At 39.6% G+C, this 13,193-nt stretch overlaps 1 protein-coding gene across 2 annotated transcripts in view; it reads right to left on the reverse strand.

Moving 5' to 3' along the window:
• Positions 1-1,809: 1,809 nt before the first annotated feature.
• PELI1 (pellino E3 ubiquitin protein ligase 1) overlaps positions 1,810-13,193 on the reverse strand; it is a 107,856-nt gene continuing 96,472 nt past the window's right edge. For both annotated transcript variants that reach the window (XM_040351228.1, XM_040351229.1), the window contains exons 5-7: positions 11,314-11,511; positions 7,390-7,578; positions 1,810-3,649 (exon numbers count right to left, since the gene is read on the reverse strand). In XM_040351228.1, coding sequence (XP_040207162.1) covers positions 3,083-3,649; positions 7,390-7,578; positions 11,314-11,511 — 954 coding nt within the window. In that variant the 3' untranslated portion in view covers positions 1,810-3,082. The remainder of the gene's footprint in view (positions 3,650-7,389; positions 7,579-11,313; positions 11,512-13,193) is intronic.

Consider the following 13,193-nt stretch of genomic DNA (forward strand, 5'->3'; position numbering starts at 1 on the left):
ATTTTCCCGACGGAGCATGCGCAGTATGTTCGGCGCGGGAACGCGCCCAATTTAAATGGTGCCCACCCCATTTGAATTAGGCGGGCTTGCGCCGATCGGATTTACGTTACACCGCCGCAAGTTTACAGGTAAGAGCTTTGTGAATCAGGCACTTACGCTGTAAACCTGCAGCGGTGTAACGTAAATCAGATATGTTACGCTGCCGCGGAGCAATGTAAATGTACCCGAATCTGGCCCCAAGTTATCAAACAAAGTTGATGGGTTTAACAATTTTGTTTGTTTGTGCGCGCTTGTAATATTACATAGCTGTTTAATTTACCTGCCTTGTATTATTGGCTCTGCTACTGCAGTCTTATTTTTTGTGCTAGTTTCAGAATATATGATTTGATATTACTGCGTTATGAGACGATTGTAGTGTTGCCTTGTGATAAAGAATTGAGGGAAAAAAAGAAAAAAAAGTAATGAGGGAGTGTAGCAGCAGTACCTTTTTTTTTGTAAATCATGTCCAACAAAAAATACTTTTTAATTCAAAAAGCTTATGTGAATTGATAATGTAAAACGTGAACCCTAGTTATTCTGTGAGGTGTGAACGTCAAAAATTCCACTACAAAGGAGCAATAAACTTCCAAACAAATATTGCTTGTAGAAAGAGACTTACGGTTATAACCTGTGGAAGAATTCAGATAAAGGAAATAGAGGGCATTATGTTGCATCACATACTTCTTGCTAAGGAATCAAATTAAAGTGACACTCCTGCGATGCTGCGTCCTGGAGCTCCACGCTAGCAGCTGACATCTTTGGGTAGCTGGCTTCCAGGTATCAACCGCCTGCCACTTTCATTGGCCGGACCATGTCGTCATTCCCGCATGTCCGTGGGAGTTCAGTCATCCCGGGTTTGCTGCACTGTACAGGTTGGACAGGCAGGTAAATAACTTTAATGCAGAAGAGACACAGCATGTCTGTTTAGCATTAAAAATCCTGCCTGTTGGCCCATTTTATTTTTTCATAAAGTTCCACTTTAAAGAATTAAACAGGTTGCACCGATAAAATATCTGGTAGCAATATGACCTATTGAGTTTGAAAAAGGGATCTAACCCTCAATTTTTTTTCCCCATTGTATTTGCCTGCCATAAACATTGGTGCACATAAATATTTGCCTTTTTATAATGTCTTTTTCTAGTTTCTATAGAGGAGTTACAAAGTCTGCTTGAAGTTCACAGGCCATGGAATTTCTGCAATAACTGAAAAGTGGTTTTTCATATGACGTTAAAATGCTGGCTTTCAAGCAGTTTAAAAAAATTAAGCCAGCCAATCAGAAAAGGAGGGATGATATCATCGTATCCATGCAGACTTCATGGACAGACTTCTGAAGGTAAAGTAGATTTCTACACAATTTTTAAAGCTTATATTGGGGGTTGCTAGAAAGCTGCATCAAATGTGAAGGTACATTAAAGAGCTTACAAACGGATCTTCAGCAAAGGTAGAATGAAGCTGTGGACTTATAGAGATGGGGTAGAGCATACACAGTTTTCTGTGTTTCCCTTTATTGACCGCATATTAGCAGCTGTCCCATTCCAGGAAATAGGGGTAAATGTGTTTTTTCTTGCGATTTAATATTTACCTTCGGGAAAAAAAAAACAAAAAAACAAAACAAAAAAAAAAAACACCACCACATCCTTTTTTTAACATGCAGTTCAAAATATCAACCCAACAAATCTATTCTTTAGAAATGGATAGTCTTGTTTTAGATTCCTAAAGCATTAATGCAAGCCTTACTTAGCATGTTCAGGCTACAGACTGTGACAGGTACACTTTAAAACACTATGCATTTAGTCAAGTCAGTGTGTGATTACGTGACCTGAACTCTTCACATAGGGGTTCAGTTTTGCTTTTAGAAAACGATTAGCTAATAATTAGAACTAGTATTTTAGCTATTTTTGTAGTTAGTTTTCCTGAGTGTGTGCAAAGAGAAACTTGAGAAAGAAAGGTTGCTTGTGTATTTCTCCGTTAAAAAAGCCACAAAACACTCCACCCACCCATTAAATGGGTATTTCACCTAACCAGCCGAGGACAAGCTGTGTTAAAGCTAATGCTACAATCATAAAACATGCAAAGGAAAAAGTAGAATAAAAAAAAACAAACAAGAAAAAAAACAAAAACAAAAAAAAAAATAAAAAACTACAAACTTTTTCTGGAACATGAAATTTACAGTTTATCACAATGGATGTAGGCTCCAGTAAAAATATGCAACGTCCCCGAGAAAAATACATTTGTACAAAACATTCTAATCTTACCTGCTCGAACATTTTTTTTGCGATTTAATGAAACCCAAGAAATGGCTCAAGAAAAGGATAAATAGATCATGTCACAAGCAGTATTATTTCAGAAATACAATTATGAATTAAAAATAACATAAATAAAACCCTGAAATGTATGCAAACAATTATGAGTGCCTGTTAAGACCAACCAAGGACAAAATGATTGAAACCAAATATTTACAGACCCCTCAGACCCCACTTATGATCTCCTAGCTGTTACATGATTCAGTGATAAAATGGTCTAATCCCATGATCGAATAATGAAAACAAACAGGGATAAGGAAAGATTGTCCATATTGGTATTTTCTGATATTGTCCCGGCTACTTTAAGCATCCAAAGTACATGAGTCATTTTATAGGACAATGCTTTGAAGTCATTGGCGTTTTCCATACTAAAGATAAATATAAAACTGTTGTATGCTATTTTTTACGATGCGTGTTGAATTGTAAACTAATGTAGTTTGAGCCGACTATACTCCCCAGTTTTCCAAAATAATTTAATACTGAGGTGGGTCATTCAGAAATATTAATGAAGGCATTTAAATCAAATCTGCATAATCCCGTTTTGAAACATCTGCTTGCAAGCAGAAAAGTTTTATCGCTGCGTCTTGTGTTTCACAACGTTCGGAGCTCCCGTAGCTTTTAGTTCTGTATTATGCAAACTTTGCCAATAGGTCTTGACCACTTTGAGAAGACCGGCCAGCGGGAAGCAAACCAAACCTTTCCTAGCTTATGCGCTCAATGCAAGCACCAAAAGAGAGGCGTTAGTCTAGAGGTCCTTGGAAAATAAGTCTGATATACCCTTGTTCTCCTGCAAGCTGGTGTGCACAGAATGGGCAGGCTGCGTGGAAAGTATGAGTACCATGTGGAAGTGGGATCTGAGACCAATAGGCAGTTGTTTTTTCTGAGCACACATGTCCACAAGGGCTAAAGGCATGAGTAGGAGGGCCTGCATCCACATAAAATCCAGCTTCACAACCCAGCCATAGTGGAACATAGGGCCCCACAGAGCGACACATTGGACACTCCCGGTCCTTTCCATCCCGCTCTTCTTTGTTTCCCCAGTTATGGAAGCCGTGCACATGGCCGCAGGTCAGGTATACCCAAGGCTGTTTCTCATCGACAACATCCTTCCTCTTCATACTAGGAAAAGCCAGTGTATTAAAACCAACAGGACACTGAGGTCGTGCTGCATTGATCTCCTGTCTCAGTGCTTCCAAGTGTTTTACGGTTGGAGTTCTGGATAGACCTTCAGCGGTACGCCATAACAAAGTAGCTCCACAAAGATCAATAAGGGAACCATCTTGAAGCTCATTGCTTTCATTTTCCACCTGTTAAAACAAATATTCCAGTCATTCATGTTCAAAACACAACCTTTAAGCATCTGTTTTATGAACTACCTATGTAGTGAAAGTGTTTCTCAGACATCTGCAGGGGCATTTTTGCAGTAATGTGTAGGTAGCTGAAAATTAGCTGTAAGAGGACTGGAAGGAGGAAGTGGTTGGTCCACGGCCTTCCAGATGAATAAAGAGGTATCAGGAAAATGGTAAATGTTTCTACTCCTAACTCCTACCCCACCTTGACTACTCTATAAAAGTAACCCATTTATAAATCTTTAGTCAAATAATTTCTTAAATTTTAGACAGGAAGAATGGAAAAATAAGGACCTTGTAAGGTTATTTGGGTGTACCTGCTGGGGTGATTCAATCTCTCTATACCTGAACTTCATAAAACACCGGCGAAGACAGATTTTGCTAAAGTCTCTCTCATGCATTCTAAAAGTGGTGAAGAATGCGCCAAATTCATATACCTGTCTAGAACTTGTATTAGAATTTGGCTCATGCTGCACCACTTTTAGAGTGCACAAGAGAGACATTTCTGCAAAATCTCTCTGCATGCCAAGCGGTAGTCTTAATTAGCAAAATTTTTACATTTGGCACATTCAATAAGACACAATGTAAAGTAGACCTGCACGATTCTGGCCAAAATGAGAATCACTATTTTTTTGCTTAGAATGAAGATCACTATTCTCTCACGATACTCACGGCGTATAAAATCTTTTACATTTATACAAAAAAAAAAAAAAAAATGGGCTAACTTTACTGGCTATTTTTTTTTTTAATTCATTAAAGTATTTTTTTCCAAAAAAATTGCATTTAAAAAGACTGCTGCGCAAATACAGTGCAACGTAAAATATTGCAACAACCCCAATTTTATTCTCTAGGGTCTTTACTAAAAAATTACATAATGTTTGGGGTTCCAAGTAATTTTCTCGCAAAAAAATAATGATTTTAACTTGAAAAGAGCTGTCAGAAAAAGGTTTGGTGTTTAAGTGGTTAAACGTTCCTAATTTACATACAGAAGTTTATTCCTTTCATGCGATACAATATTTAGACTTAACTTTCCACTGATAAAGAATGTTTTCAAAACTTGGCAGGCTGCCCAGACTTGGCAGATTGCCCAGACTTTGACTTTTGGCTGAGAGCAGAGAGGAAATTCTTTGCATACCAAAGTGCAGAGAGAAAATAATTTTCATGCCAAAGATTGTCAAACCTTGTGTCAAGAATCGCAATGGGAAAAAGATCACGATAACATTCTTGACGATTAATTGTGCAGCTCTAATGTAATGTGGCGCATTTTAGAACTATATGATATTGGTACACAATTCGCTGTCAGAACCAAAAGTGTCGCAAATGTTTCATGAATTTGGTGCAATACATTAATAAGAGGGATAAATGCCAGGAAAGTGGCACGGCAGCTTTATTGAATTCCCTCCCCCATGTGTCTTTGTGACCACCAGAAAGTCATTGAAAATCCCAAATTTTATGAGTCACGGCAAGGTGTGGGAAAATCCTCTAATGGCGACACCCACTCTGGTTACAAATGTGCCAGAAAGTATTTCCTGGCACACCATTATTCCCAAAACATGTGTAACAGGAAGTGGAGCAAAATCTCCCCAAAAAAGACTGAATAAAAAAAAGGATTTGAACTATTCCCTACTCTGCCCAAAACAAAAATGTTTAGGCCGGCCATAGACTGTTTGAATCATTAATGGTCAGACTGAATGTGGCAAGTTGATCAACTTGGATACAACCAGCCTGCCAGATTTAGTTGCTATTATCGCAAGTGGCTGCTATAGCCGCTAGCAATAATCACTGTCTTCTCCTGAGCAACAGTGATTGAAGACCATTGCTCGGCAGGAGGGATTCTTGTAAACACTGTCTGTGTTGATGGGGGAACTGTGCAATTCTTTTTTTACTGCAACCTGTGGTTGCAGAAAATACATTTGCTCCATATATGGCCAGCCTTAGTCTAGAGCATGGGTGCTCAACCTGTGGCTCTCCAGCTGTTGCAAAACTACAATTCCCATAATGCCTCAGCCTTTGGGAGACATGCTTGTACCTGTCAGTGGCTTGCAATGCCTCATGGGAATTGTAGTTCCGCAACAGCTGGAGAGCCACAGGTTGAGCACCCATGGTCTAGAGATACGCGTTACGTCACTTGACACGTGACTTTTTAATACCTTGTCACAGGTGTTATTGATAGTAAATAGGTTGATTTTAGCGCAACTGTACAATTTTTTTACTATATTTGTCACAGTGATTGTAACAATTATTTTAGTTGCAGCTTTTATCATTTGACTATCTATTTTTTTGGCACACATGTATATGGGTTTTTATTTCATTTTTTTGATAAATTATATCAGCACTTTAGTCACTTTATAATTTATACAAGGTAAAAAAACGTTTTGTTCTGCAGGAGCCCCCCAGCCCCACCTTATTCGTACCTGAGCCCGACCCAGCAATGTGTAGAAGAGCAGGGGCTCTCGCCATTGTTTCCCTTCTCATTGGGTAGATCAATAGCGGTGCTTGCCATTGGCTCCCTCTACTGTCAAATTCTGTGACGAGGGAGTGGTCAATAGACAGACGGCAGCACGGGAGAGAGCACGCACGGGTGCGCCATGGAAAGCCACTTTCTATGAGGGCACTCGCCGAAGAGGAGTGGCCTGGAGCACCGATGGGGGACCCCAGAAAAGGACTGGGGCTTCTCTGTGCAAAACTATTGCACAGAGCAGGCAAGTATAACGTGTTTGCTATTTAAAAAACAAACAAAAACAAAGGTTTAATGTTGCTTTAAAGAGGAAGTGAAGTCTTCCTTTTTAATTGTACCTACAGGTATACCTATAGTAAGTCTTACCTGTAGGTACTGTAAATATCTCCTAAACTTAGACCATTTAGGAGATATTTAATATATCTGCCATCATCGGTTCACTGAAGTAACGATCCACTTGTGCCATTTCTTCAGAGCCCCTGCTTTGGGAGTGACCTTATTGCGGCTCCGGCCAATCACAGCACCAGAGTCCGCAAACCCGGAAGTAACTCTGGGAAAGCATGTAAATGGTGTGCCAGTGCAGGGCATCGTTCTAAGGTATTTCATAATGAGCTAGTATGCAATGCATACATTTATGCCTTTGTCTTGCAGTTTTTTTTTTTGAGGTTTACAACCTCTTTAAAATTCAGGTCAAACCCTCTGGTCAATTTCTTTCTTGACCACACTCTAAAATATGAGTAGCAAGCTCTTCAAAATTTGGTGAGAGAACGCTGCAGTCCAAACTAGAAGCACTATGAAAAGCCTGCTAAACCCACCTAAAATCTATTATATTAAACTCGAGATCAAAACAGGTCAAAAACTTAAAAAACTGAAATATTACACGAATCGCTCCACAGTGGTTGAAGCTGACTTCACATGCCAGCCCTTTGCGACTCAATCTGTCACAGAGCAGCCCCGTTATATAAAGCTAAATATGTTAAGATGAATCATCATCGAACATTAATATTTTTCCATGGAGGAACAGTATGTTCTAAGCTTGACGAGATGAAATTCACTTGAAAAGTGCTATAAATAAAATTTAAAGCATGAGAAAACTGACTTTAAATTAGAAAGTCATCTAATCAAATAAACATTGCATTTTACAGTCTCAATAAAGCAGATTCTCAGAAGGAAAATCTTAAGAAAAAACTATCCCTTAGCGGTTAAACTGACAGAAGAAAGGCTGCTTGGTGGCACATACCATCTTTCCTCTCTGCTGAGCCGAGCGGGTCTCTCTTAGGCTAAACACATTCCCACATACGGATATCTCTCTCCACACCCCTGGCTTAGAGTCCTCTGTGAATCCGTTGCGTGGATGCATAACAAGGACTCCATTTGTCGTTAACCCATCCATCTGCCCATCTATCGTCTTCCATTTGGCAGCCTTTTCCTATTACAAGGAAAGAAGCCAGGAACAATCACACACGGTTTATAGAACATCACAAGCTTTAACAAAAATTAAGGAAGAACACTTCTTTAAATGAGGAAAAAAAATCTGAATATTTTAAATATAGGTGTCAATACAGTAGCTACACTTTTACCTACTCTCCTTGTTATAAAGACAACTGAAATGCAATCCAGATTTTTTTTGCTGTCGGCCATCCCTTCTGCTGCATACTTGAAGAAACACTGTAATGGAGGTAGATAGGAAAGGAAAAGTGCTTGCCCTCATTTTTGATCAGTTTTAGAGATGGCAGTGTACATGCAGTAGCTCCCAAACCCAGGCTTGGTCGAATGCCAGGCTGATCCAACAGGAAAATCTCTTGACACTTCTGACTGGTTTTGGAATTTGCAGCTAAGCCTTGTCTTCTTCCATCTCTCTTGGCCCATCCCTATGATTGGCAGCCTTACTAGCCAACCAGAGTGCACAGGAGGTGATCAAGTCTTGGCCCTACAATAGTTTTGCATACATTGCTTGAGATTCAGCCAGGGCAATGTATGTGCTGGTACCGCCAAGGCTTCTTTAATATGGGCACTGTCAGCCTGAAAAACTCTGCCGCTGAGATGCATTTTAAACTCCCCTCAGTAACCTCCCGAAACTAGACAATGGTTTCCAAACAGGCCCATATAAAAAACAAAACAAAGAGGAGGAGGCTTGTTGCATTCAGCAGGAGATACCGCCTGCCACCACATCTTAGAGGGTGCGGTGCCTTGAAAAAGTATTCGTAACCTTTGAAATTTTCCACATTTTGTCACGTTACAACCCAAAATGATTTTTTTTAATTTTTTTTTAATTTATGTGATTGACCAACACAAAGTGGCACATAATTGTGAAAGGAAAATGATAAATGATTTAATTTTTTTTTTTTTTTACCAATATCTGAAAAGTGTGGCATGCATTTGTATTCAGCTCAATACTTTGTAGAACCACCTTTCGCTGCAATTACAGCTACAGTCTTTTTGGGGATGTCTCTACCAGCTTTGCACATCTATAGGAGTGAAATTTTTGCCCATTCTTAGCAAAATAGCTCAAGCTCTGTCAGATTAGATGGAGAGCATCTTAACAGCAATTTACAAGTCTTGTGACAGATTCTCAATTGGATTTAGGTCTGACCTTTGACTGGGCCATTCTAACACATGAATATGTTTTGATCTAACCCATTCCATTGTATTTTTGGCTGTATGTTTAGGGTCGTTGTCCTACTGGAAGGTAAACCCTGCTCCAGTCAGTGTTTTGCAGACTAATATATTGTTTTCTAAGATTGCCCTGTATTTGGCTCCATTCATCTTCCCATCAACCAGCTTCCTTGTCCCTGCTGAAGAAAAGCATCCCCACAACATGATATTGCCACCGCCATGTTTCACGGTGGGGATGGGGGTGTGTTCAGGGTGATGGGCAGTGTTGGTTTTCTGCCACATAGTGTTTTGCTTGTAGGCCAAAATGTTTTATTTTGGTCTCATCTGACCACAGCACCTTCCTTCCACATGTTTGCTGGGTCCTCCAAATAGCTTCTCGCAAACTGCAAATGGGACTTCTTATGGCTTTCTTTGAACAATGGCTTTCTTGTTGCCACTCCTCCATGAAGACCAGATTTGCACGACTAATAGTTGTCCTGTGGACAGATTCTCCCACCTGAGCTGTGGATCTCTGCAGCTCCTCCAGAGTTAGCATGGGCCTCTTGGCTGCTTCTCTGATTAATACTTTCCTTGCCCAGCCTGTCAGTTTAGGTGGACGGCCACGTCTTGGTAGGTTTGCAGTTGTGCCATACTCTTTCCCATTTTTGGATGATGGATTGAACAGTGCTCTGTGAGAAGTTCAAAGTTTGGGATATTTTTTTTTTAAACATAACCCTGCTTTAAACTTCTCCATAACTTTATCCCTGATCTGTCTGGTGTGTTCTCCTTGGCCTTTATAATGTGGCTTGTTCACTAAAATTAATAAAAAAAAACTGAGGGCTTCACAGAACAGCTGTATTTATACTGATATTAAAATTACACACAGATGGACTTTATTTACTAAATTAGGCGATTTCTGAAGGCAATTAGTTCTACTAGATTTTAGTCAGGGGTATCAGAGTAAAGGGGACTATATACAACTGCATGCCACACTTTTCAGATATTTATTTGAAAAACATTTATAATTTTTCTTCCACTTCACAATTATGTGCCACTTTGTGTTGGTCCGTTACATAAAATCCAAATAAAATACATTTACATTTTTGGTTGTAACATGACAAAATGTGTAATATTTCAAGGGGTATAAATACTTTTTCAAGGTACTGTAGATAGGACTGCAATGCAATCACATCCAATTGGCACGTTTCAGTGCGGCACAGAGGGATTTTCGATGTGAAATCCTTATGCAAGTAGGCATGCAAGAGGCGGTATACATTGGCTCCCGATTCCCTAACCACAGGGCAGCTACTGCTGGCAATGCAATTCCACGCTAGTCTGCAGCTAGCTCCATGTAAAAGAGGCCCAAGTGCTGCGCGTTATACCTGTACCAATGCCAGGGAGGCTGCTGCAGGTATGTATAGGTACAACCCGAGTTTAAAAATAGTTGGGACACTCTGTAAAGATAAAACAGAATGCAATGATTTGCAAATCTCATAAACCGATATTATATTCACAATATATAAAAAAAAAAAAAAAAAAAAAAAAAAAAAAAAAAATGCTTAAACTGAGAAAATGTACTATTACAAGAAAAAAATATGGTAATTTTGAAATTGATGACAGCATCACATCTAAAAAAAAAAAAATTGGCATAGGGCAACAAAAAGCTTGAAAGTAAGTGGTACCAACAAGGAAAAGCTGGAAAAACATTTTGCAACCAATTTAGGTTGATTGACAAAAGGTCAGTAACATGACTGGGTATAAAAAAAGAGCATCTTCGAGAGTCAGGGTCTCAGAAGTAAAGATGGGCAGAGGTTCCCCAATCTGTGAACAGCTGCATCTAAAAACTGTGTAATCTTCAACGTAAAACTGCAAAGACGCTAAATATATCATCATCTACAGTACATAATACTGTACTTCTAGGCGCCCTGTAGAGAGGTAATGCCATAAGTTTTATTTATTTGGAGAAAAGGGAAGAACAGCGAGATGCAGGAAGACTGCAAGGGTGTCAGCTTACCTACAGAACAAACAATGGCGATCATGGCTTTCTCTGTCTGACCAATAATATCCCCCTTATAATAGTTAGAAAGTACCAGAGATGTGATATTGTTGCTTATTCTGGCTGAAAATTATAAGACATTTCTTATTTTTGGCTAACTGTAAAGTAGTTTTAAGAAACACAAAATGAAGCACCACTCTTTTGCCTGATGAGCCATGAACTTACTCGTAAGCTCTGCCTATTTGTAGATTATGATTGTAGGACTTCAGTTAAGGTGATGTTCTGAACCAACTCATACATACCAACTATTAGTGCCACAATATGGAAACGCATAGGACAAAACACAATGCTTTATCATGACTTCCGTATAGTCCAATACATAAAACATAGGTACCATGATCATCTATACTCCCCACCTTGCACCTTCATAGCATTAGGTTTATTAAGAAACACGGCAACCTTTAAATTCTTCCAAATGTAACTGACTGAAAGAGAATAGGGCACCCCAAAAATTGGAAAGTTCTCAACTGACTGGGGATAATAATCTTCAAAAAATGAAAATAAATGGTTTACCCCAAGGAAAATATTCTTGGAAGAGTCGAAGCCTGCAGCGTATATTCTGGCAGTAAATGGAGGATTTCGTTCACAAATAATTCTGCATGCGAATCTGGAGATGGTGCTTTGTACAGACTGTGTATCGGAGTTGCTCTGGCTTCCTGGAACTGTGTCAGTTACCACAAAATCAATAGGGCTTTCTGTTGACCTTCCAATCTAGAAATGCATTAGAAGAGAGAGATAGAAATCATTGTACAGAAAAAAACAGCAACATACAGAGAATGACTTGTCAAGACAACGAGAGCATTGTCATGGCCAAGTATATTGGCAAGATTAAATCTCTCTACAGTAGTCTACAGTAACTTGCCATGATGTTTCATTCATTTACTAAAGCTGTGCAATAAACTGTAGCTGAAAATGACAGAGGGCATAGAAATTACTGATTTTCTCTGACCTAGATTATTATGCTACACACATGCACTATGACCATTCTTTACCCTGTAATTAGAAGGCTGCAACACATTACAGAAGTGTGCCTTAAAGTCATTAAGACTCTGTTCACACTGATGCAACTTGTCATGGCAATACAAAACCCATTTATTGGCACCTGTTCCAATGTATGCAACTAAAGTCATAAGGTATTTAACCACTTGGCGCCGAGCATACGCAAATATGCGGCCCCACTGGACTCTGCTTTTTTCAGTTAGCCACATATTAGTGCTCCCAGCACAAAGACCGGGGTCTCACTGAGACCCCCAGGCCTGTACTAACAATCAGGCCCCAGGACTCTCAATTCCAGGTCACCTGATCGCTATGATAGCCTCCAATTGGCTACTATAGTGACCAGTCACTGTGAAGCATGCCCCTGTGTGTTCTCTCTCTCAAAAAAAAAATAAAAAAACACTTTGTAAAAACAAAATACAAAAAGAAAAAAAAAAAATACCTAGGTCAAGGTTTGATCTAGGTCAGTACCAGGGTTAGTGTTTGGGTCAAAGTTCAGGGTCAGTACTTTTTTTTGGGCAGGTTTTTTTTAATTAGAATCAGTGTCACTTAATGTTAGAGCCGGTTCACACACAGGCGACATGACTTTGGGGGCGACTCGGCAAGGCGATCTCAAGGCGTCTTGAGAGGCAACTTGCAAAATGACTTCAGTATTAAAGTCAATGCAAGTCGCCCCGAATCGCCCCCAAAGTAGTACAGGAAACCTTTTTCTAAGTCGTAGCGACTTGCATCGCTCCTATTAGAACGGTTCCATTCACTACAATGGGACGCGACTTGTCAGGCGGCTGTGTCGCATGACGAGTCGCCCCAGTGTGAACCGGGTCTCAGTGTGTTTTAGGCAGGATTAAAAAAAAAAGCAAAATGCGCACTGGGCTGTACTACAGGTACAAACAACAACCAACATATACATATGTGGCATCACTGCAAACGTCAGGAGCAGGATGATTTATTTTGGGTTGTTCTTTGGTGGTAGATTATAGAAGTAGCAAGAAATACACAGCTAAACTTGGAAAAAAAAGAAAAAAAAATCAGGAGATATCATTACCATTTACCACCAAATGAAAGCCCAACATGTTTTGAAAAAAAAAGGGATTTTTAATACAGCTTACCTGTAAAATCCTTTTCTTGGAGTACATCACGGGACACAGAGCGGCATATTCATTACTATATGGGTTATATGGAGTACCTTCAGGTGTTGACACTGGCAATCTTCAAACAGGAAATGCCCCTCCCTATATAACCCCCTCCCATAGGAGGAGTACCTCAGTTTTGTAGCAAGCAGTATGCCTCCCAAAATGGTCCCCAAAAAAGAGGGGTGGGAGCTCTGTGTCCCGTGATGTACTCCAAGAAAAGGATTTTACAGGTAAGCTGTATTAAAAATCCCTTTTTCTTTATCG

Source organism: Rana temporaria, chromosome 4 (assembly GCF_905171775.1).
Source record: "Rana temporaria chromosome 4, aRanTem1.1, whole genome shotgun sequence".
Taxonomy (NCBI): domain Eukaryota; kingdom Metazoa; phylum Chordata; class Amphibia; order Anura; family Ranidae; genus Rana; species Rana temporaria.